This window comes from Narcine bancroftii, chromosome 2, assembly GCF_036971445.1.
Source record: "Narcine bancroftii isolate sNarBan1 chromosome 2, sNarBan1.hap1, whole genome shotgun sequence".
NCBI lineage: Eukaryota > Metazoa > Chordata > Chondrichthyes > Torpediniformes > Narcinidae > Narcine > Narcine bancroftii.
In genome coordinates this window covers 196,160,766-196,186,187 of record NC_091470.1, presented here as the reverse complement: position 1 = coordinate 196,186,187, position 25,422 = coordinate 196,160,766, and the positions used below count along the sequence as shown (strand labels likewise).

At 50.7% G+C, this 25,422-nt stretch overlaps 2 protein-coding genes across 4 annotated transcripts in view; one reads left to right on the top strand and one right to left on the bottom strand.

The window, feature by feature from the left end:
* Nucleotides 1-10,794: 10,794 nt before the first annotated feature.
* Nucleotides 10,795-25,422, top strand: part of LOC138754914 (diacylglycerol O-acyltransferase 2-like) — a 20,030-nt gene continuing 5,402 nt past the window's right edge. For both annotated transcript variants that reach the window (XM_069919917.1, XM_069919918.1), the window contains exons 1-6: nucleotides 10,795-10,876; nucleotides 11,628-11,735; nucleotides 13,793-13,863; nucleotides 19,761-19,965; nucleotides 22,780-22,954; nucleotides 25,185-25,387. In XM_069919917.1, the coding sequence (XP_069776018.1) occupies nucleotides 10,810-10,876; nucleotides 11,628-11,735; nucleotides 13,793-13,863; nucleotides 19,761-19,965; nucleotides 22,780-22,954; nucleotides 25,185-25,387 (829 nt within the window). In that variant the 5' untranslated portion in view covers nucleotides 10,795-10,809. The remainder of the gene's footprint in view (nucleotides 10,877-11,627; nucleotides 11,736-13,792; nucleotides 13,864-19,760; nucleotides 19,966-22,779; nucleotides 22,955-25,184; nucleotides 25,388-25,422) is intronic.
* The window catches only part of mogat3a (monoacylglycerol O-acyltransferase 3a), a 19,177-nt gene continuing 17,320 nt past the window's right edge, over nucleotides 23,566-25,422 (bottom strand). The window contains exon 6 of one of the 2 annotated variants that reach the window (XM_069919914.1): nucleotides 23,566-24,516. In XM_069919914.1, the coding sequence (XP_069776015.1) occupies nucleotides 23,648-24,516 (869 nt within the window). In that variant the 3' untranslated portion in view covers nucleotides 23,566-23,647. The remainder of the gene's footprint in view (nucleotides 24,517-25,422) is intronic. The other variant, XM_069919916.1, reaches the window with a different exon arrangement.

The following is a 25,422-nucleotide window of genomic DNA, read 5'->3' as shown; positions in this document are numbered from 1 at the left end:
TGTAAACAAGGTTTCATCTGGTTCTCTTAAGGGTGTAGCCTGTAAGTCAGGTCTTATTTTAATATCCTTCACTACCCTCTTCTCACAACAGTGTGGTTCTCCCTCTCCCATATTGTCTGCCATGTTAATGCCTTCATGGGTAAATGTAACATTTGGAGCATTCAGGATCTTTTCTAGTCTCGTCTGCCTTAGTGAAGTCATTGTAAATGCTGTCGAGCTCACAAATGCTACAATGCTATGTGTTGTTAGTACCGTCAGGCCATGTCCCATTACTATGTGTGCCACCTTTTGTAAAATCTTTGCTACTCCCGCTGCATGTCTCGTACATGGTGGGTGTCTGTCTTCCGTTGGGTCTAGTGTGATACTCACATACATGAGCACACATCTTCCACCCCCTTTTTTCTGAAAGAGAACACCATCAATTGTGTGTGCTTTTTCAGAAACATCCAAAAAGAAAGGCAGTTTATAATTTGGAATCGCCAAATCTGTAGCTGTTGTAAGAGCTTGCTTCAATAGAATAAAACTCTTCTCAGCCTGTGCAGTCCAATCAAGTGTAGCTCCCAGATTCCTCATCCCCTGCTCATTCACCAAAGTTCGCAGTGGATGTGTCAACTCACCATACGATGGGATAAACTGCCTACTATAACCTGACAAACCCAAAAACGAAAGCATCTCTTTTACTGTCTTTGGTTTTGGATGATGTAGTATCGCTGTTCGATGTGTAGGGGAAATCCCTGTGCCTTTCGCTGAGACCATTCTCCCTAAAAAGGTGACCACCTGCCTGCAGCATTGCAGCTTTGAGCGAGAGACTTTAAAGCCTGCCTTGAACAGCTGCACTAGCAGGAGACAGGTGGCCTCCAAACAGGAAGTATGATCAGGTGCTGCTAATAGGATGTCATCTACATACTGGATCAGAACTTCCCCACCTGGCAGTGCTAGCCCCCCCAGCTGTTCTTTCAACACCTGATTGAAAATCCCTGGAGCTAAAATAAAGCCCTGCGGAAGCCTAGTATACCGCAACTTTCTACCTCTATACGTGAACGAGAACACATCTCTTAATGGTTCTGCCAGCGGCAAGCAAAAGAAAGCATTCGCTAAATCTATGCAAGAGAACCACTTGTGGTTGGGGGTTAAAGCAGTCATGGCAGTATATGGGTTTGGTACTGGAACTGTGGGTGTTCTCACAATACCATTGATGCGCCTTAAGTCATGGGCCATCCGATATTTGCCTGTGTCTTGTTTAGGAACAGATAAGATGGGTGTATTCCAACTAGAACGCGAATGTTCCAACACCCCTGAATACATAAGGCCATCAATGGTCTCTGCTTCAGGTTTGTGGGGATACTGCATCTGCCAAATAGGGGTGTAATCGGACAGTTCGAAGGTTATGGGATCAACCTGCTGACAAAAACCCACATCTGCTGATCCCACTGACCACAGGTTCTCAGGGAGAGAATCTAGCATAGGGGCCGAGTCGGGGTGATCCATCTTCTCTCTACCATGAAAGCGTTCAATCTGTCTATGCTCAAGGAGGACTTGATCATATGTCGGAGACAAAATTCTGTATGCCTGACCAGATGAGGAGAACTGCACTGTCGGTATTTGGGTGTCAGACCAGTCACTAAGGGACCTCAAGTTCCGACACATCGGTCCCAAATCTTTTGCCTGGTGAGTAGTGCCAATTGCAAGGGTGACATGAGGAATGGCCTCACCTGCCATCTCGTACCATTCCAGCTGTTCAGATGTCAGTGCCACCGTAGTAGCCACTCCCTCCTTTCCTACCACTATGTAGTCTGAATTAATCTCCCATTGCCTGCCCTCTACCTCTTCATAAAAGGCATGCTGATACATATCATCCCCATCCCTATCGTAAAAGAGGGTCATATGGGGAAGGTCCGAGGGAGGGGTATACGGGTGTAACGTCTGGATCCACGGTTTCCATTGATTATAAAGCTTTAGCAGCCCTCCCTTCTGTGGGTCCTCTGGTTGCAACAGCCCCCAGTAAATGTCAGCCCATTGTCCCTCAGACGCGGATCCTCCAGCTGCCACCAACAACATCTGAGAACTGGAATGCAGTGTAGTTACTGAACAGTTCATAGAATATCCATTTGGAAAGGTGACCTCTATTCCACTGGGTCCACAAAGGATCGATGCTCCGCACTTGACCAACAGGTCTCTGCCCAAAAGATTGGTAGGGCACCGGGCTGACAAAATGTATTGATGTGTAAAAGTCTGTCCCGCCACAGAAGTGACTAGTGGTGTAGAAAACGGCAGATTTTCTGGTGTACCCGAGAACCCTATTAGCTGGACGAGTGAGTGTTGAAAATCTGGCTCCCGTATCCACTAAAAAGGATACTTCCATGTCCATTACTTTAATCTGCAGGTAAGGGTCTGCCAACCTAGCCTGCTCGTGGGTGCTCGGGCTCCGTCACTGTGGGCAATATTGCTCCTCCTCTGTCAGCAAAGGAAATTGTCTCTTCGGAGCTAGAGCCGCATAGGGTGCCTGATGTACTGGGGGTGGCACTGACGATCTCTGGGGCTGGACCCAATGCTCATTTTGTGGTGGTCCATATCCCCTTCCCCCAGTGACCCGAGGATCCCAAGCTAGGGGGCAGTCTCTCTTCCAGTGTCCTGGCTGACCGCATACAAAACATACGGCTGGCTGCATTCATGGAGCACCCCGACCTCTCCCTCTTACTCGGAATCCCCCCATTGGACCTCCCATTCTGGCCACATAGGTGGGACCCGGTGCCCAATATGGGGCCGGGTGCCAACTCATATTATTCCCTTGTGGTGGCTGCGGTGGCTGCTGAATCATCTGGTTCGCACCCTTTGAGGAAATCTTTTTTGCCTCGTTTGCCTTTTTCCTAGCCTCTTCCAATTGAAGCTTAAGGAGTTGCACTTGTGCAGACTCCATAATTTGTTTGTCCTCCTTTTGCTTAGCCCTGTAACGTTTCATGTGATGGGTCAAATGTTTTTCCCATTGCTCACTCGAGCAGCCAGGAATATCAGGGTTATTCTCTAATGCCTCCCTAACTACAGCTGGCAGTCCACTCATTACTGCAGCCCTAAAGAGTGTAGTCTGCAAGGGATCTGTGGCTGGGTGTACTCCTGCTTTATTCGTCCAACTCTCCTTACACTGACTCAAAAAAGTCAAGATCTCCTCATCCTCCTTTATGGAAAAGGTCAGGGACTGCATGACACCGGGGGGAACGGGGAACTTATCTCTCATTGCCCCTCCTATTGCCGTAGCATGGTTGGCAAATGGCTCGGCATCGAGGCACCTAGTGATTCCTGCGATCATTTCTACCTGCTGTATCTCCCACAGCCCAAGCTGTTTACCCAATAATGCTCTCCAATCCCCTATGGCTATCTTATGTCCCATCGTATATTGGCAGAACTTTCCCATCCACGCTCCACCTCCCTCAGTCGGAGGTGGCATTTTGTCCAAAATACAATTCATGTCGGTGAATGAGAAGGGTTGATACCTTTCCCCAATTTGCGGACCCTCATAAATTAGCGGCATTTCTCTATACCTTTCTGGAAGCCGTACTTCCTCCCTGTCCCGCAACGCATATCCCAAAGGGGAACGAGGGTTATCCTGACTCTGTCTTCTGTGTGTGATCATGTTTCCCCTGATCATGACTGGCTGTTCCTCCTCTTCATTCTCAACACTCACACTAGCTAGATCAGTATCCTCGTTCTGCTCTCTCTCCCGTTCCCATCTGACACTCGCTGGGTCATTTCCCTTCCTATTCTCCTCTTGTCCCAGCTCTCTCTCATCTGTATTTCCCAAGCCCCTACTATTTTTCCTTCTTCTTTGGCTTGGCTTCGCGGACGAATATTTATGGAGGGGGTAAAAAGTCCACGTCAGCTGCAGGCTCGTTTGTGGCTGACAAGTCCGATGCGGGACAGGCAGACACGGTTGCAGCGGTTGCAGGGGAAAATTGGTTGGTTGGGGCTGGGTGTTGGGTTTTTCCTCCTTTGCCTTTTGTCAGTGAGGTGGGCTCTGCGGTCTTCTTCAAAGGAGGTTGCCGCCCGCCAAACTGTGAGGCGCCAAGATGCACGGTTTGAGGCGTTATCAGCCCACTGGCGGTGGTCAATGTGGCAGGCACCAAGAGATTTCTTTAGGCAGTCCTTGTACCTTTTCTTTGGTGCACCTCTGTCACGGTGGCCAGTGGAGAGCTCGCCATATAACACGATCTTGGGAAGGCGATGGTCCTCCATTCTGGAGACGTGACCCATCCAGCGCAGCTGGATCTTCAGCAGCGTGGACTCGATGCTGTCGACCTCTGCCATCTCGAGTACTTCGACGTTAGGGATGAAAGCGCTCCAATGGATGTTGAGGATGGAGCGGAGACAACGCTGGTGGAAGCGTTCTAGGAGCCGTAGGTGGTGCCGGTAGAGGACCCATGATTCGGAGCCGAACAGGAGTGTAGGTATGACAACGGCTCTGTATACGCTTATCTTTGTGAGGTTTTTCAGTTGGTTGTTTTTCCAGACTCTTTCTATCATTCTGTACTTCGTGCACCCACTCTTTTGTTTCCTCCACTCTCTCCTGCGCAACTCTCTTTAGTCTCTCCTTCGCCTCATGTAGTTCTGGACTTGTTAACTCAGTGACATTCACTATTCCCTCACTTATCTGCATCGCTGGCATTTGGGGAATAGGATAAGGTGGTGGCAATGTCTCCGGTAACTCTGGATATAACGGGGCTGACGGCTTCACCTCCCCCGTATTCTCCTTAGTGTTATGGGATCCCTTTTTAATATCATGTTGAAGGTTCGCTTCCACAGCCATGCAAGCCAATGTCATAATGTGTAAATCTGCCCTTCTCTGTTCCTTCACTTCTCTCTGTTGTTTAAACCTTCTTCTATTCCATATAGATCCTTGTCCTTTTGCCTCATGTTCCTGTACCTCCTTGGCTGCTTCCCTCTCTGCTTCTCCTAAGTACAGTACCAGCCGGATTTTTTCAAACCCTCGTGGTACCTTCCCCTGACTCTGCAGCTCTCTCCATATCTGTTCGTACCGTGCCATAGCCTGTACCTCCTCTCCCTTCGGTAATCCTCCCAGTAATTGATTCCTTGTTTTCTCCCACTGTCGGTTTACAGATGGGGGAACCTCTCTGTCTCCCCCGAGCTCTTGCCCTACATCCCTATTTACTCCTTCCATCTCCGTTCCGATCTTTAACCCTTTAGACTTCGTGATTCACTGGGTCTCTCCCCTGGTAGGATTCGTCCCTTCCCACGTTATTATGAACACCAGCGGCACACTACACACGATCCTTAAACAAATACTTATTATAAACTATTATGATACACTAGACGATTCCTACACAGATACTTATCCACTATAGAAGCAAATAACTATAAAACAATACACCTTATACAGATACTGATTATACACTACTATGGTATACGATCCTTAATCAAATATTTATTACACACTATAGAAACAAATAACTATCACAATGCACCTTATACAGATACTTATACACTACTATGGTACACGATCCTTAATCAAATACTTATTACACACTATAGAAGCAAATAACCATCACCATAAACCTTATTCTAATTGGCCAAGGGTCTAAACCTATCTCTCGAGATCGCTACGAGGGGACTCCAACCCCGTTCTACTAGTAGGACTCCAACCCCCTTTCTACTAGGAGGACTCCAACCCCCTTTTTACTACAGGGGACTCCAACCCCGTTCTACTAGGAGGACTCCAACCCCCTTCTACTACAGGGGAGTCCAACCCCGTTCTACTAGGAGGACTCCAACCCCCTTCTACTACAGGGGACTCCAACCCCGTTCTACTAGGGGGACTCCAACCCCCTTTTGTTTTATTCTTTGGCTTTAACGAGGGCTTTTGCAGAGTAGTGACAACACACAATTTTATCGTTGCCAATAGCAGAACTTCGTTTAAACAGGCGTCTGCTTACCTCCCTTTGTAGAATGGTCACTTGTTGTTATCACCACATCACAATCGACCGGTGTTTCGTATCTTTTTCTTCCGTCACTTCTCCATCTTCATCACGTCGGGGTCACCAAATTGTCGGACTCTGGCTTTACCTTACTCTTAATTTAGTCTATGTGTAGTCTGAGTCCAGCGTGCTCTTTGAATGAAGTGATAGGAGAAGGTATTCGGTTCAACAGTCAATTTATTACACAGCACAAGAATAAAACTTAACAGAGCTCTGGGTCACTCATTAGTTCATAGGTCACCTGCACAGTGAGCTACTCCCCAAGACTGACCCCTATTGTCCAGTTGGCTCAGTTTATATAGGTCAACCTTATCATACAGAACAAAAGTTGGCTTCCTTTGCTAGATCTTTTTGCATAAGGGTTATCACAAGTCATCTCCTGTTTTGCAGATATCTGGGGTGTAGCACTCCCATCTTAATCCTCCAGGCCAGACTATCCTGTTGTGTTGATCAGAAATTAATTCATCCCCAGATATTTCTAATCACCATTCTGTTCTTGTCTGGCCAATTTCTGCTGTTCTCTTTAACACCTCCTCCTGCCTTAATCTTCCTCCTAGACTGGTTTTCCATTCCCTTTGTTTCTTGCAGGCCATTCTTTGTTCTGATCTGGCCTGTGTCTCCTGTGCTACTCACCACCTCCTTTAGTTTGAGCATTCCTCCTAAATCGTTTTATGCATTTCCTCTCCCTGTATTTTGGAGCAGACAATTTTGCTCAGCCAACTTTGCTCCATGCTGTGATTGCCACTTAATCACATTCCTTTTTCCCTGAACCATGCAGTAAATATACACTTATTAATTAATCATTTATTTCATACTGTTTTAACCCCTAGATTCCAACAACCATGAGTTTCTGCTAATAAAAGCCATGATTATTGTTTGACCACATCGTCTTTGTCCACTTCATCAGCTGGTACTTCACCCTGTCTATGGTTTATACAGGAATCTGATGGTGGAGGGGAAGAAGCTGTCCTTGTGCTGCTGGGTGCTCGCCTTCAGGTTCTGGACCTCCTTCCCAATGGTAGCAGAGTGGTGGGGCTGGGGGTGTCTTTGAAATGTATACAAAGATATGTAAATGCAGTAATCTTGTGGGGTGGAGGGGAATGTGACTTTGCAATAGTGTAGACAGCCCTTTTGAGGTGTAAGAGAGAAAAGGGAAGAGAGAAAGACAGAGAGAGAGAGAGAGAGAGAGAGAGAGAAGAGAGAGGAAAGGAGACGGGAAAACAGAGAAGAAGATAGGGAGGTTCTTTTTCTAATATTTATCATTTTAGAAAATATTTCCAGAAAACCTATTCCTCCACCCCTCCCACCCATGCACCCCCACCAACAACCACCCCCCTCCCCCACTGCATGCCCAAATTAAACAGGGAAAATAAAAACAAAGAAAAAGGAACCGAGAAATCCCAGTGGCAGTTCCTTCAGTAAAACAGCGACACGGTAATGCCAGGGGGTTAAAATCTTTACAGAGGTCGATGGGCAGTAGCGATCGTAACTCTATGGGAAAATCGCGGGAAAAAATTCACATTATGACTGCTCACGTGGTCGTTCATTCACGCTGGGTGCCTTTTTAGATTGCAGGTCCCTGAGCGCAACACTCCTCGGGGGTTGAACAAGCAGTCGAATGGATGTCCGACAATGGAATTTTCCAGTACAATTTACACTGCAGGCTTCCCCTGAAAGGTTGTTGGGGTCCTACAGGATAAATCGCAGGGCAGGAATTGACTCTTTAGACTGACCGTGTAGTGGTAAAATCCCTGGACATTGCTGTTACATGCCTACAGGCTGAAATCCGTAAGTGGCTGATCTCTAAATAAGGCTGTATGTGACCTTTCCAAGGGGGATGCAGCCATTCCTCTCCGAATACCACCTGACCACGAGGAGACGGAGCCAGATGTCCATGTTTATTCCTGGCCACACACAAGGCCATTTCTGTGAATTTAATTTGAAAATTAGTTCATGATCTATCAATCGTGGTAAAGTTCCCCAGAAGAACCTCCACATCTGCAGCTGCCTTTTCACGTTTCACTTGATGCAAAATAGAGGTCAAGGCCAAAGTTTCTTTTATAGTCACCTTAAAACACAATGCATGCGATGCACTTCAACCTTTGCCAGCCTCAAGGCAAACTAGCCCCATTCACAGTGCCACTTTAACCCAGTAATTAACTGGCCAACCTACCAGCTAATGTGCCCGTGTGAATGTGCGTGAACTGGCACGTAGGCATCGGATGCCTCCCCCCCCTTCAGGGTGGGGGGTGAACCACCTAGGGAAGGTGTATCATTGTTGATTTGTTTTGAATCAGCGTACCAGTTTGCCCAGTGTGAACGAGACTGGGGAAGGGAGGGGGGAAATGACACCGATGGAGGAGAGGCGTCCCTGCAGTAAACCACTGTTGCACTGCAATCGGCTGCTACTGACGGGACCGATCCTACCCGTCGCCCTTTGCGGGCTACACCTGTCCTTTTGCTCCGATCAGGCAAGGAGGTGGATGGTTCTTTGGTAAGGATCCAGTCTTTAGTGTTACACCAGCTGATATGGAGGAGATGAGGGATATCAGCCTTTATTGGTGTGACAGAGAATATAGATATGTTTTGAGGAGATAAATTGGAAAAGGTTTGTTAGAGTAGGTCACATGCAAATACTTTAAAACAGATCTTATTTGAAATACTGGAGCTCTGATAATGCTAGACATATCAGGGCCTCAGAGCTTTCTGGAGAGATACAATTTCCTTCCTGCAGCTCGCAAATGATTTCAAGATGACTTGGTTACCATTAATTAGAGGGCTTCATGCCGCAAGGCGATATCTGGCAACAGATGAAAGAGATTGCTGGAGCCGCAGATTGTCTGGAAGAGAACTTGTTGTTCTCGGAGGGCCATGTGGTTTTGCAAGAAGAGAGAGTCAAAGAAGCTTTTCTGTCTGTGTTGGATAGACAGACAGACACAGAGATCACTTGTACAGTGCAGAAGCAGCTGGGACTGGAAGAGGACAAGCTGGTAAGCCCATTGGAAGATGGCCTGGTTGAAGCCCTTGTGGTTCACGCAAGAGGAGAGGACTGGCTGTCTAATGTTTCACTTGGAATAAGGGAAATAAAAAGGAACTCTGTGGTGACCCGAAAGAAAGAGATTATCATCTGGAGAACCCTGAAAGGGGGCAAGTTTTGTCAGCAAGACACTGAAGTAGCTGATGGAAGTAAATCAGTTGTGGGTGTCCTGCAACAACAAACCTTCCTGAGCTGGTAACCATTTATCTTTCAAGCACCAAAGTCTAGGGAACTTTATAAATGTTAAATTTTGTGCACAGAATAAGAATTGCCTGCAACCAGTGAACTTGGAGGAAAGAGAAGTGAGATTGGACTGTGAATTAAAGAACTTTTCTGAACTTACACATACATGCGTTTAGAATTAGCAGGGAGTTAAGTTAGTTAATAGTGATGTTAAAGTGTGATTCTCTTTTCATGTTAAAGATAATGAAAAACAACTTTTGTCTTGGTGAATATCTACTGCTGCTGAGTTTTGGGGTCCTCTGGGCCCGTAACATTAGGAATCTACGGGGAGGAGTTGCCTGGACAGTCCAGGGAGGCCACCCTTCACTGACATGAACCCATTTCATGACCCTCCAGGCCTCTCCCATCCACATATCTAATAGAATGACTGTATGAGTGTTTCCTGGTTTTTATTTCGTAGCTTCGAGGAACTTGTGAAAGCATCTGGAGAGATACAATTTCCTTCCTGCAGCTCGCAAATGATTTCAAGATGACTTGGTTACCATTAATTAGAGGGCTTCATGCCACAAGGCGATATCTCTGTGATCCTCTGGACTTTGATTGATTTTTGGTCCTGGATGTGTTGTCTTCCTGTGGGATTTATGACTCTAATCTTACCCACAGAAGGGTCAAAGTGTGAGATTTTAATCATCGATCCCGGCTGACACAGGCAGCGGAGAGGACTCTAAGCTCTGTGCTGGGAGGTGAGTGTGGGCGCACATGCAGATGCCCGGCTCAGCTCGGTGGGGGGGGGGGGTGGGTGTGGGGAGACATGTCAGGGACCACACAGGAAGCAGTGGAGGACATTCGGGCTGGAGCTGGCTCGGGGCAGGTGGGGGCCAAAGCAGGTGCCTTGTACACCTCCTCACACCTGTGATGCACACACACGTGCACGCACACACACCCTGCATAAAGGCTGTCTGCCTCTGTGCTCTCTAACACCTCTTGTGTTTCTACACACTCTCTCACCCTCAGGTGTGTTTACACACTCACTTTCACACCTGTGTCTGCACACTCACTCACACACCTCTTGTGCACACACCCTCTCTCACACCTTGTACGTGTAGACTGTCTCACAACTGTTATATGTTTACAGTCTCTCACACCTGTTGTGCAAGCACTCTCACACGTAGTGTGTTTACAACTCACTCATGCATGGCATGTATATACACACTTTCTCGCACCCAGTTGCATGTTTACACGGTCTCTCACACCTGTTCTGTGTTTACACACTGTCACACCTGTGGTATGTTTACATGGTCTCTCTCACTCGCTGTGCATACACTCACACCTGTTGTACCTACATTCTCAAACCTACCTTGTGTTTACACACTCACTCACACACGCTGTATTTACAGATCCTCTTGCATCTATCTTGTTTACACACTCTCACCCCTGTTCTTCTTACACATGTACACTGATCATGTTTACACATTGCCTCAAACCTGTGTGTGCGTTTGCAGTTACCCTCCCCCTTTGTGTGCTTACACACTGCCGTACCCCCTTGCTCTGTGCTCTGTTCCCCCCTCCCCCTCCACAGGACCCCGGCGGAAGGCAGTGAGCGAGATGCCAGCCCCAAGCTTCACCGAGGCTCTCTGCGTGTACCAGTGGGTTCTGACCTTCCTGCTGATGGGTGAGGATTCATTTATTTCCCTCTGCCATTCCGCCCCCCCTCCCTCAACCGGGCGCTTCCGTGACGGGAAACATCCCATGCAAAGCTCATGCATTTCTGCGCAACCTCCTCTCGTCATGACGGCTCCAAAAGCCACACGAGATAGTCAGATAGGTCATCGCCTGGCACCCTCAACAATAGGAGGAAGAGAAGCAAAAGCGAGAGGGACGGACCCTTCAGTGACCATGGATTCGCCTCCCGCGGCCGCCCAAGCTCCGAATCCGAACCTCCCGACACGATCAGTGCCTTCTTGAATCCCGGATCCGGCCTCCAGCAGTCCGTGCGGGTCCCCCTTCCCCCCGACTGCAAGTCGCCCACTCCCTGTGTGGGCCCCTCAGATGCTGAGACCTCTCGCCCGTCAGCTGCCCTGGTCACCGTCCCTGTAGGGTCGTCTCCTCCTTCTCAATGGGGAGGAGGGAGGGTCGTCTCCCCATTTCTGGTGCCCTGCGCCGGTCCGCTGGCTGCCCCTGGAGTCTGCGGCCCCTCGTGGTCTGTGGCCCACCATAGGATTTAAAAAAAAGACACCGCCAGCTCTTCCGACAGGCTATTTAAAGCTGTTGGAGCCAGAACCGGGGAGTAGGACCCAGCGAAGCAGCGCTGTGTCTCCGCTCTCCCGGGTCCGTTACGGCAGCGCCGCCATTTTCTTTTCGAGTGTGGTGACAGGAGACAATTTTCCCTGGAAATTTAACAGGATTTTCCCGTCTTTTCCCAGGAGTCTTTGGCACCCTTCTCACGACCTACCTGCTCTTCACACCTCTTTGGCCTTTCGCCGTCCTGTACCTGACCTGGCTGATTGTGGACAGAAATACCCCTGAGAGAGGTAAGGCCCACGGTGTCCCTCCTCCCCTCCCAATACCATGGACCCCACTCCCTGTCCATTCCCTGAAGACAGGCCTGCTGAGCTGTAGTTACCATCACAGGTTCGATACCTATTCAAACTCAAGGGACTTGGTCACCATATTCCTTTCAGAGGAACAGAGAGATCTTGGAGTAATGGTTCATCGTTCTTTTAAGGTGGATTCCCATGTAGATAGAGGGGGGGGGGGGGCTTTTGGTACGCTGGCCTTTATAAATCATAGCATAAAATATAGGAGTTGGGAGGTGATGTTGCAACCGTTCAAAGCATTGGTGAGGCCAAGTTTGGAATATTGTGTGCGGTTCTGGTCCTCAAATTATAGGAAGGATATCAATGAAGGTAGAGAGGGTGTAGAGAAAATTTACTAAAATGTTGCCTTGATTGCAGTATCTAGAATATGGAGAAAGATTGAGTCGACTGGGTCTTTATTCATTGGAGCGTAGAAGGTTGAGGGGGGATTTGATGGAGGCATTTAAAATTATGAGGGGGATAGATAGAGTAGATGTGAATAGGTTCTTCCCCTTGAGGGGAGGTGAGATTGGAACAAGGGGTCATAAGTTAGGGTTAGGGGGCAAAGGTTTAGAGGAAGCTTCTTCACTCAGAAAGGGGTGGCTGAGTGGAATGACTTTCCGGAAGAGGTGGTTGCGGCAAGGTCAATTCTGTCATTTAAGAGGAGGTTGGATGAGTGCATGGATGTGAGGGGATTGGAGGGTTATGGACAGGGAGCAGGTAGGTGGGACTAGTGGAGTTCGCTTAAACTGGTGTGGACTAGAGGGGCCAAGATGGCCTGTTTCCGTACTGTACTTGTTATATGGTTATATGGCTATCAGGCTCTTGAATGAACCTCATGTTCGTGAAATGTCTTGTGCCCCTGTCTCTCTCATTCCCTCGTTCTTTCACACACACACAGACACAAACACATAGATAAGGAATGTTTCTATCAGTCTTCCACTCTCCCCCCTCTCTCTCTCCCTTTTCCCTGTCTTCTTTCACAGAGCCAAATCAATTCTCTCTTCTCCTCTTATCATATCCAATAAACACCTTTTTGTTGGTCTGGAAACACCCCCCACCGGCCAGTCTTTGTTGTGACGCCTTCCTGCTTATCCCTCGAGGAAGGGCTCAGGCCCGAAACGTCGGTTACCTCCTATGGACGCGGTGAGACCGGCTGAGTTCCACCAACATTTACCGCGTGTTTTTGCACCGATAACAGTGCCTGCGGAACTTTGTGTTTCACTCTGTAGATTTCTAGGTTCTACGAGGGGGAACTTGTTCACGCAGAGAGCGATTGTGGTGTGGGACGAGCTGTGGGCTCAATGTTAATGTTTAAGAAAAATGCGGACAGGTAGGGAGGGCTATGGACTGGGTGCAGGTCCGTGGGACGAGACCAGGGATACCCAAACTTACTTTATGCAGGAGCCACATATGATAAACCTTGGGTGTCTGAGAGCTGCAAGCCAGGGCATCGGGTGCTCAGATGGGTGAGTGGTTGGGGCGTTGGGAGCTCGGATGGGCGGGTGGCTGGGGCATCGGGAGCTCGGGTGGGCGGAGTGTCGGGAGCTTGGATGGGCAGGAGCTCAGATGGGTGGGTGACCGCTCCCTCCGTGACTCCCTCATCCACTCCTCTGTCCCCACCAATCAACCGCTCGGCACCTTCCTCTCTGGCCACAGGGCCCACACCTCCTCCCTCACCACAGTCCAGGGCCCCAAATAGCCCTTCCAAGTGAAGCTACACTTCACCTGCGGGGATCGTCTGCTGCATCCGGTGCTCCTGTTGCGGTCTCCTTTACATCTCCATTCACAGAGTCAACCCCCTTCTCCCCTTTATCCACCTATTACCTCCTGCCTGTGGGACTGTGCTCCTCCCCCTGCCTCCTCCATTTTGTTCTGGCACCTGCTGCCATTTTGATAATCCTTTGAAGAAGGGCTCAAGCCCAAAACGTATGTGACTATCTTTGACCTGCTGAGTTTCTCCAGCGTCGTGTTGTTACTTTAATCGCAGTGTCTTCCCTTTCCTTTTCCAGGAGGTCGGAGGTCACAGTGGATCAGGAACTGGACACTTTGGAAACGGATGAGCAATTATTTTCCTGTGACGGTGAGACACTTCCTGGATCCCCACAGCCGCCTCACGGAGACTCAACGCACTGACCCGCAAACCTCTCGCCCGCATCCCGCACCAGATGTTCGTACGCAGTGAGAGAGGTTCTTCTGCAAGCAGTTCCCAGTCGGCGATCGAGACGCCAAAGTTTGCAGACGCCGTGGTTGAAGGAGAAGCTCGGCTGGTCAAACAGTAGCAAAGATAAAGACGCAGAACTGACATTTCGGGCTTGGGCCCTACATCGAGATGTGGACAAAATGGCGGCAGGTGCTCTGAACAAAATGGTGGGGGAAGGGTAGGGGAGGAGCGCAGGCAGGAGGTAACAGGTGCATAAGGGGGGGGGAGGGCAGAGAATGGGGGATGGGGAATCAGTTCTGTGAATGTGGGGAGCTGGAGGGGACGGGGAAGGGAGGAAGAATGGGGAGCAGGGACTGGAGATGTCGGCGTATCAGGCGTTGCTCCTCCAGTTGACGGACGGTCTTGGTGGACAGACAGGTAAGAGGTAGAACCAGGCAGTGAGGGGACAGCAAGCGATGTGGTTGGAGGCAGTGGGAGGGGGAAGACCAGAATTTGATGATATTTAATTACACCACTAGGTCACCAGGGGTCATCCCGGTGACCTTGTAAATAAAGCAGTCCAGAGCTACAGTCTAGCCTCCCAGGTTTGTCTTGCAGAGAGATAAGACCTCAACTCCACTTGATCCACCAGCAGGTCCGCTTTGTGGGGTCTGCAGTGCTTCCAGAGAACAGGTCCTGGTGTCATCATCCATTTAGGCAGCACTGTGCCTGTCGTGGCTTTTCTTGTGAAAGAAAAGATATGTTCATGTGGGGTCATGTTACTGGCAGTACACAACAAAGAACGTACAGCGTGTAGGGCTTCTGGCAACACTTCTTGCCATCGAATAACAGGCAGGTCTTTTGCTTTTAAAGCCAAGAGGACCATTTTCCAGATAGTGGCATTTTCCCTTTTGATTTGTCCATTCCCCTTGGGATTGTAACTTGTAGTGCGGCTGGTAGCAATCCCTCTCTCGTGCAGGTACTGCTGTACTTCTGTGCTCATGAATGCAGTACCCCTGTCTGTGTGTATGTAGTTCGGGTACCTAAATATGCTGAAGATGGGTTGGAGGCATTTTATAACAGTGGCTGCTGATACATCAGAACACGGGATTGCGAAGGGGAAACGGGAATATTCATCTATTACGTTTCTTTGGCTTGGCTTCGCGGATGAAGATTTATGGAGGGGGTAAATGTCCACGTCAGCTGCAGGCTCGTTTGTGGCTGACAAGTCCGATGCGGGACAGGCAGACGCGGTTGCAGGGGAAAATTGGTTGGTTGGGGTTGGGTATTGGGTTTTTCCTCCTTTGCCTTTTGTCAGTGAGGTGGGGTCTGCGGTCTTCTTCAAAGGAGGTTGCTGCCCGCCAAACTGTGAGGCGCCAAGATGCACGGTTTGAGGCGATATCAGCCCACTGGCGGTGGTCAATATGGCAGGCACCAAGAGATTTCTTTAGGCAGTCCTTGTACCTTTTCTTTGGTGCACCTCTGTCACGGTGGCAGAGCTCGCCATATAACACGATCTTGGGAAGACGATGGTCCTCCATTCTGGAGACGTGACCCACCCAGCGCAGCTGGATCTTCAGCAGCATGGACTCGATGCTGTCGACCTCTGCCATCTCGAGTACTTCGACGTTAGGGATGAAAGCGCTCCAATGAATGTTGAGGATGGAGCGGAGACAACGCTGGTGGAAGCGTTCTAGGAGCTGTAGGTGATGCCGGTAGACATTTCTATTATTGGACAGGAGCGGGCTTTTAAAATCGAGGCTGAGGTGTTCAAAAGGTTTGGTAGCTTTTATCAGGGTGGCTTTGTCTGGCCGGTAAAATTGCGGTTTGCATTCCGCACAGATGGGGCAGCTCTTGTTCATTGACCTCATTTCCTCTACCAAAAATGGGAGGTTTTGGGTTTTAATGAAGTGAAAGAGTCTAGCGACCCCTGGGTGGCCCAGCTCATTGTGCCATCTCCGGTTAAGGATGGCACAAGTGCTCTGGACAGCGCGTCCAGGGGCTCGTTGAGTCTTCCGGGGCAGTATAGAATGTCGTAGTTAAATGTAAACAATTCTATCCGCTAGCACAGGATTTTATCGTTCTTAATTCTCCCCCTATTCTGGTTATCGAACATAAAATCCACAGACCGTTGATCCGTGATGAGGGTGAAGTGTTTGCAAGCTGGATAACATCGCCAGTGCCTTACTCTTCCACAACGGCTAGGGACTCCTTCTCTACTGCTTAGTGTCTTACCTCTGACCCCTGTAGGGTTCGCGAGAAGAAGGCTACCGGTTGTCCATCTTGGTTTAGGGTGGCTGCCAGAGCCACATCGGATGCATCCGTTTCTACTTGAAACAGGATCGACTCATCTATGGACCGCATGGTAGCTTTAGCGATATAGTCCCTAATGTCCCTGAATGCTCTAGGGGTTGCTGGGCACAGTGGGAAAACTGAGGCTTTTATAAATGGGCGGGCCCTGTTGGCGTAGTTGGGGACCCATTGGGCGTAGTAAGCGAACAGTCCCAAACACCTTTTTAGTGCTTTCAGTGTGTGTGGCACTGGGAGGTCTAGGAGAGGGCACATACGGGCTGGGTCTGGGCTGATTTCCCTGTTCTGCACTATGTAGCTCAGGATTGGGAACTTCCTGGCGCTAAAGACGCATTTGTCCCTGTTGTATGTTAGGTTCCTTTCCTCAGCTGCTTGGAAGAAGCGTTTTAAATTCATGTCATGATCCTCCTGAATGTGGCCACGGATTGTCACGTTGTCTAAGTAGGGGAACACCGCTTTCAGTTAGATCTCATCTACTATTCGATCCATTTCTCTCTGAAACAGGGACACTCCATTGGTGACATCGAAGGGGAGTCGCAGAAATTGATACAGCCTGCCATCTGCCTCAAATACCGTGTAAATGTGATCGCTCTTTCTAATGGGCAGTTGGTGGTATGCTGCCTTCAGGACTATGGTGGAGAACACCTTATATTGCACAATGTTGTTGACCATGTCTGCTATGCGTGGCAGGGGTCAGCATCTAGTTGTGTAAATTTGTTGATTGTCTGGCTGTAATCCACTACCACGCGCAATTTTTCTCCTGACTTTACTACAACCATCTGGGCTCTCCAGGGGCTGGTGCTCTGCTCTATGATGCCCTCCTGTAGTAGCCTATGGGCCTCTGTCCTAATGAAGGCTCTATCCCTTGGGCTGTACCTCCTGCTCTTTGTGGCTATTGGTGTGCATTTTGGGGTCAGGTGTGTGAACAGCGGAGGGGGGGGTTCTATGTTCAGGACAGACAGGCTGCAGTGTTGTTTCTTCATCAGGCGTAGTGGGGGGTGAGGCCCGTTGTGCACTATTGTAATGCCTTCTAACTAGCACTGAATATCTAACCCCAATAGTACCGGGGTACAGAGGTGAGGGAGTACTAGTAATTTGAACCCTTTGTATTTTGTACCCTGGATTTCTAGAGTAACCCTGCAAAACTGTTTTACCTCAGCCGCAAGGCTGTTGGGTGCTAACAGGATCTGGTGCTCACTCGGGCATTTGGGGAGGGCAAGGCGGTTGACTAACCCCTGGTTAATAAAACTTTCAGTGCTTCCACTATCTATTAAGCAATTTACCCTCACATCATTAATTTTGACGCACACAATGGCATCAGATAAATTGTGTGGACTCGCCTGATTCATGCGTAGGGAAGCAAGTCTGGCGTGTCCTTCGTGTCCTTCCATCCGATAGTACTCGGCGTCATATTCATCTCGTGAAGACTGTGTCCTCTGCTCTGTGGCATTTGTCCAAGATGGCCGGCTGCACATGACATTCTTCTTCTGTTTGTCTGTGGAGAAAGAAGAGCTTTCCCGGCTCTCATCAGCATGAGAATGGGCCTTGGCTGTGGCCTTGGGGCTTCTGCAGACTTTTGCATAATACCCACGTTTTCCACAGTTGGAACAGACATTTTTTCTGGCAGGGCAGAGGGCTCTGGGGTGCTTTCTTTGTCCACAGAAAAAGCACTAGGGACCCTCAAGGTATGCATCTGCTGCTGTGGATTCCTGTGAGGCAGCATACTTTTCGTGGGGCTAGAGAGTCCAGCAGTGTGATGTTTGTCCCAGCCCCAGGGTCCTGATGCTTTCTAAAGCTTCTGCAATTGTCTCTGCCTCATCTAGCCCCACCATTCCTTTCTCCAGCAATCGATGTCTCGTCTCAGTGGACGTCTCAGTATGCCCGCAACAATTCTGTCCCTAATAAGGTCCTCCGCATACTCGTGGGCTGATACTGCTTTAAAGTTGCAGCCTCTTGCCAGGTCTTTCAGAGTGTATAAAATCTCTGGCAGACTCCCCTACTTGTTGCGACCTGGTCATGAGTCTGTACCGGGAGTGGAGTTCATTATCCCCCTTACTGTAATGCCTCTGTAAAATGCTCATTGCCTCTTGGTAGGACCTGGCATCTTGTAATGAATAGTAAGGGTGGTCTCCCAGCTGGGCTAACAGCAGCATTAATAGCTCTTTATCCGATGCCTCACCACCCTCCACGTAATTCAGAAAACATTTCTGCCAGCGGCTGGGATTGAGCTCCAGCCTGTCTGGTGGCAGCACATGGTTAAGCCCCAGTTTCTGGTCCCTTAGATGTAGCAAAGGTGGACCCTGGGGTTCTGAGAGCTGCTGGTAGAGCCTCTGAGGGGCTTGTGTCTGCTGGAGGAGTAACCTGGGTGCTTGGGGCTGTTGGCTTTGGGACGTTTGCAGCGGGCTTTGAGGGAATCCTAGTGGTAGCGTCAGATCTCCGTAGTACTGGGGAAACTGCTGCTGGAGAAGTGATGGTAGCGGTGTCTGCTTTCTCTGGCTCTGGAGTGGTCGGGATTTCTGGCGATCGGGAGCACGACGTGGAGATCCTTCAACCCGCGCTTGTAGTGGCCCCTTTCTGATTGGACCGGGGTTTAGGGTCAGCGGCGCCTGTACCGGCAAACACACGGGCAGGCAGGGATCTTGGCTGTTTCTTACCTGCCCTATCATACTTCTGTGGTCTTCCCCGCATTCCACCACGATTCCAGTACAGCGGTCCCGCGCCATTTCTGTCCTCGGATGCATGTGTGTGCTGGTTGTCCCCGGATTCCATTCCTCAGGAAGTCTCCAGGTGGTCGGGAATGCGCATTGGAGCAGAAGCAGCTTCCATCCTAGTAGCTATCATTAGTTTATTAAATTGTACTGACAATAACCACACCAGCAGTGTGAGTATACGACAACTTTAATAAACTAATATGTACACCAAGAAGGTCTTGTTTCTCTGCAAGACGAACCCAGAAGGCTAGACTGTAGTTCTGGACTGCTTTATATACAAGGTCACTGGAATGACCCCTGGTGACATAGTGGTGTAATTACATATCACCACACAGAGGTGATGAGTTTAGAGATAGTCCTAGATTTTCATGCAGTCTCCAAACCCAGGCCACCTATAAATTGGAGGAGCAACACTGACTATTCCTTCTAGGTGCTCTCCAACCGGACGGCATTAACGCCAACATCTCCAGTTTCTGCTCCCCATTGCCCCTCCCGTCCCCGTCCCTCTGTCTCCTCCAGCTCTCCACCGCTTTCCTCTCTTTTCACAGAGCCTTCTCCCCCTGTTCGCTGCTGTGCCCTCCGTTCCTTATCCTTCTACCTGTGGGACCGCCCTCCTCCGCACCATTTTGTTCGGGCGCCATTTTCCCCACACCTTGATGAAGGGCTCAAGCCCAAAACGTTGGTTCTGTGTCTTTATCTTTGCTATGTAAAGGATGCTGTTTGACCTGCTGGTTTTTACACCAACTCCGACGTGATGGCTGGGGCCTGTACCCCCCCACCTCTTTCTCACCCACCGATCTTCCCCTCCCCTCCCAGCTTGTGAAGACAGCCGAACTCAGCCCCAAGAGGAACTACATCCTGGGATATCACCCTCATGGGATTATGTGCGTGGGTGCCTTCAGTAACTTCTGCACCGAGGCCACTGGCTTCTCCAGGGTGTTCCCCGGCATCACCCCACACTTGGCAACGCTGACCGGACTTTTCCGCCTTCCCATCTGCCGAGATTACCTCCTAAGTTCAGGTAGGGCACATGGGTGTGTTGGCTCGGTTCGATTCCAGTTTATGTCTATTACCATCTGGCTGGGCATATGCACCCCGACGAAACAGCGCTTCTCCGATCGATGGTGAACACACGCGCACACATACACACACGCACGTGCATAGTTACCTGATCACACATAAACAATTCACACACAATATGCTCGTATATGTGTATGTGCTCGCACATACACATATACACACAAACACCCATGTACACACATGTACATCCACAATACACACTCAATATGCATACACATACATATATACATATGTATACACACACACACATCCCAAAATAATTACAGAAATGTATTAATACATAATTTCAAATTTGGGATGATTCACTCGGTTACAGGCAAGGTTAATCAATCTCACAGCCTGCAGGAAGAAGCACTTCCCCAGCCCGGCCGTCCTGTTTTAGATGCTCCTGTACCTCATCCCTGATGGTAGTGGGTCAAAGATCCTTTGCACTGGATGGAAAGGGTCCTCAGTCATTTTTTGCAGCTCTATTTAAGCCACGGGCCCGGTGAATGAGGGGAGACCCCAGTGATCCTCTCAGCTGTTTTGTTGATCCTCTGTATTGCCTTCCGGCCCAAGGCTTTGCAGCTCCCGTCCCGCACGGTGATGCGGCCAGACAGGCCAGAGGATCTCTTACCCTCCTATAGAACGTTGTCGAGATTGGGGGAGGGGGGGGGGGTGATAGCCTGGCAGTCCTCAACCTCCTGAGGAACCGTAGCCGCTGACTGATGAGGAGGTGTTGAGTCCAGGGCAGGTTGCCCGTTAGATGCACGCCAAGGACCTTTCTGCTCCCCGCTCTCTCCACGATGGAACCATTGATGTGCAGTGGAGAGCGGCCGACCTTCAACCCCGAAACCCACAATCATCTCCTTTGTCTTGTCCACATTGCTGTTCTCACACCATTTGACGAGCCTCCCAACCTCCGATTCATCATTGTGGCTGATGAGACCCAATGACCGTCGTCTCGTCGGCAAACCTGATTCCGTTTGAGGAGAGCCACGCTGTCGCAAGCCGGCTGAGCGCGCAGACCTGAGGGTGCGCCAGAGCCACAGGGGCTTGAGGATCGGCTGCTGACCTGAACAGACGGTGGTCTTCCAATCAAGAGGATCCGGTCACAGAGAGGGATGTTGAGTGCTGGCGAGGCCCTCCCTTGAGGTATGACGGTGTTAAATGCCAATGAACCACGGGCATCGTTCTTGATGTGGGTCAAGACGGGGCAGAGGATCTCTTACCCTCCTCCAATAGTGGCTGGAGTGGGGCACCAAGTCTACAGTTACTGAGGCCAGGACCCTCTAAAGCACATATGTCAAACTCTAGCCGGCATATTAAATATATATTAGAGTTGGCCCACTGGCCGCCGCGCCAGTATAGCGCATGCACACTGAAGGTGAAAATGAAGACGCCGAAGGTGTGGAGGGATCTCAGAGTCCCGAATCCCGGGGATTGGAGTGCCGCACTCAGCCCGACCCGGCTCCCGGACACACAGACGTGGCTGGAGTTGGGGACCATCCTCGCTGGGTCTGCGCTTCAGCGGCGACGCTGGACCGAATGTCTCATTGGCGATGCCTTCCCCCTCGCTCCATGCGCAGCGGACCCTGCCTCCTGCTCCTTTTGTTGGAGACGAGCCCGGCGCCGTGAGATCGCAGTTTAATCCCTCTCCAACCATGGGAGGGGGGTGGGAGCAACGCGCTCTTAGCCAATTCCTCCACCGCCCCGGACGCCGGCGTTTTAACGGGGGGTTCGGGTGCCTTCGTCAGGAGACCGACCTGTTGGTCCAAGACAAGGGGAGAGCGTACAAACTCCACACAGACAGCACCTGAACTCGGGTGGACGTGGAGCTGCAACCCCACATTCCACATCAGGACTGTGTGTAAGATTGGGAGCAGTGAGACGGAAGCTTATTTTGTTCCTGTGATTTAAGCCTTTCTTGGGGTGGGGGGGGGGGTCCTTCTCTGACCACTTGCCTAACAATTAACCTAATCAGATGTGGAGTTACCACAATACAACAGTTCTCAACCTTTTTCTTTCCACTCGCGTCCCTGTGCCATTGGTGCTCTGTGATTAGTAAGGGATTGCTTAAAGTGGTCTGTGGGTGGGAAGAAAAAGTTTGAAGACCACTGCTTTAATCATCCCTCATTGACTCGTCATGTACACGGTTTCAGAACGCTAAAGGAAATGGGCCAATGACAATGAAAGAGTTTATCCAAAACTATTATTAAACATTTATTTTAATAAGAAAAAGTTTAACATTACATATGTTGAAAGAAGAGAAAACATGCAGATGTTGTTGAAAATTTTCAATAAATATTTAGTTCGACCCTCGACTTAGTCCAAGTTTGTAATTTTGGCCCTCCGTGAATTTGAGTTTGACACCCCTGCTCTAAAGGGACCGTCCAGAGAGGAGGTGTCAGTGTCAACTCCAGGATGAATTAGTGGGTGGGAGGTGGACCACAACTCATCTCTTTCCTTTTCTCTCTCTCTCTCTCCCTCCCTCCGACTGTTTCTCTCTTTCCCCATATCCTTTGCTCTCCCAATCCCCCCTCCACTCTATCCCTCTTTCTCTCTCCCTCTCCCTTCTCTCCCTGGTGAGAGATGGATCCACAACTGATTTCCTCCCCTCTCCCTCTCCCACTTCCCTCTCCCAATGCCCCTCCCATCCATCCTTACCCCCTCACCCGTCCCCTCTCAATCCCCCTCCCTCTCACACCTTCACCCTTCCACACCCCTTCTCCTCTCCCCCATTCCTTCCCCCATCTCCCTCCCCCTACCACCCCAGGAGCATGCTCTGTGAGCCAGGCAAGCCTGAGCCACCTCCTGGTGGAGCGGGGGGTGGGTGCGGCGGTGGTGATCGTGGTGGGAGGGGCGGCAGAGTCGATGTCAGCCCACCCTGGGAACCACGCCGTCCTGCTAACGAACAGAAAGGGTTTCATCCGCCTCGCCCTGGAGTTCGGGTAAGGTCGTGGGGACCCACCCTGGGGCTAGTGGAGGTGGGAGGGAGAGGGTGAAGGGGTGAGAGTTGAGGGGGAGGATTGAAGGAGAGCGAGATGGGGGGTGAGAGATGGGAGGGACGGGGTAGTGGAGGGGTGAGGGGCAAGGTTGAAAGGGAGCGAGGGTGTGAGAGGTGAGAGAAGGCGCAGGTGAGAGGTGGGAGGGAGGGGTTAGGGGAGGTAGAGGATGGGTGGGGGCGTGTGCTGGAAGGGATGGGCTGTGAGAAGAGATGGGGGAGTGTCATGTATTTCTCTCAAAGAATCGCCTCACACGAGAAACAATGAACAGTCGTTATTCTGATCAAGTGAGTGCACAATGCTCCCTTTATAATGTATGCGCGTTCCCCACAACAGTCTTCCCCCTCATTTGTAAATAAGAATAAAGGTTAACATGTAAACGCTACAAAAAACTTAAGCATCACCTCAACTAGGGTAACCTTGAAACACACCAAGTCGCTGCATGTAGTCTTCGAGATGGGCCGGAGGACCTCTCTCTCTCTCTCTCTGACTCTATCTCTGTCTGACCCTCTCTTTCCCCATCTCTCTCTCTCTCTCTCTCTCTCTCTCTCTCTCTCTCTCTCTCTCTCTCTCTCTCTCTCTGTCTGACTCCCTCTCTTCCCCCATCTCTCTCTTTCTCGAGCACATAACTTCCTGACTCTACTCTCTGCACAGGTTCCTCGGCCACCGTCCTGCACAGGTTCCTCGGCCACCGTCCTGCACAGGTTCCTCGGCCACCGTCCTGCACAGGTTCCTCGGCCACCGTCCCTGCACAGGTTCCTCGGCCACCGTCCTGCACAGGTTCCTCGGCCACCGTCCTGCACAGGTTCCTCGGCCACCGTCCTGCACAGGTTCCTCGGCCACCGTCCTGCACAGGTTCCTCGGCCACCGTCCTGCACAGGTTCCTCGGCCACCGTCCTGCACAGGTTCCTCGGCCACCGTCCTGCACAGGTTCCTCGGCCACCGTCCTGCACAGGTTCCTCGGCCACCGTCCTGCACAGGTTCCTCGGCCACCGTCCTGCACAGGTTCCTCGGCCACCGTCCTGCACAGGTTCCTCGGCCACCGTCCTGCACAGGTTCCTCGGCCACCGTCCTGCACAGGTTCCTCGGCCACCGTCCTGCACAGGTTCCTCGGCCACCGTCCTGCACAGGTTCCTCGGCCACCGTCCTGCACAGGTTCCTCGGCCACCGTCCTGCACAGGTTCCTCGGCCACCGTCCTGCACAGGTTCCTCGGCCACCGTCCTGCACAGGTTCCTCGGCCACCGTCCTGCACAGGTTCCTCGGCCACCGTCCTGCACAGGTTCCTCGGCCACCGTCCTGCACAGGTTCCTCGGCCACCGTCCTGCACAGGTTCCTCGGCCACCGTCCTGCACAGGTTCCTCGGCCACCGTCCTGCACAGGTTCCTCGGCCACCGTCCTGCACAGGTTCCTCGGCCACCGTCCTGCACAGGTTCCTCGGCCACCGTCCTGCACAGGTTCCTCGGCCACCGTCCTGCACAGGTTCCTCGGCCACCATACATACTGTGTGCTTTAAAAAAATATTATTTTATGATAAAATTTAAACTAATCAAACACAAATGCAAATAGATCACTAGTTATTTTATGAAATAAAAATTTTAACATTAAACATTTTTTTGCTTATATAAATCCAACAAAAACCTTCCCTATTTCAACATAAATCAGCGATTTTCTGCAAAAGCCATTTTACCTATTCAATGATTTTTCATTCTGCATATCACATAAGTGCATTTGGAGGTAGACAAGTCTCCAACTCTCCGCACCTCCAACGCATTAACGTCAAGTGTGTTGAAGTAACGGTCAACCAACTAAATGGAGCCTCACTCACCCTCCTTTGAAGATCAAAGGCAGCACCCCCCGCCCCCTGCATGCTGCTAGACGTCGTCTGAGGCAGGGTGCGCCAGAACTACGCACCTGCGTTTGCGGATTCCAACCCCCTGTCTGCGGGACCACCCCGCACACGCCAGCCAGCCCCCACCCCCCCCCGGGTACTCAACAACACCACGCGCGCTCCAGCCGGCTCTCGTGCAGGCGTATGGACCCCCCACCCCGCCCCCCCCCAAACGGAGGGCAAATTAACATCCAGCTGGAGGGTGGTGCTGAATGGAGGGGCTGGGGCTCGAAAGTCAGACGGTCCAGCCTAACCTTGGCCACTCTCTCTCTCCCCCACCCCACCAGGGCTGACCTCGTTCCTGTCTACTGCTTTGGGGAGAATGAGGTGTACGACCAGGTGATCTTCGCACCGTCCAGTTACGCAAAGCGGTTCCAATGCCTGTTCCAGAAACTCCTGGGGTTCGCCCCCTGCTTGTTCCGAGGCCAGGGGCTTTTCTTCACCCGTTCCTGGGGATTGATGCCCTATGCTAGGCCAGTGACCACTCTAGGTGAGTACACCACAGGATAGGCCTTTCTCCCACTC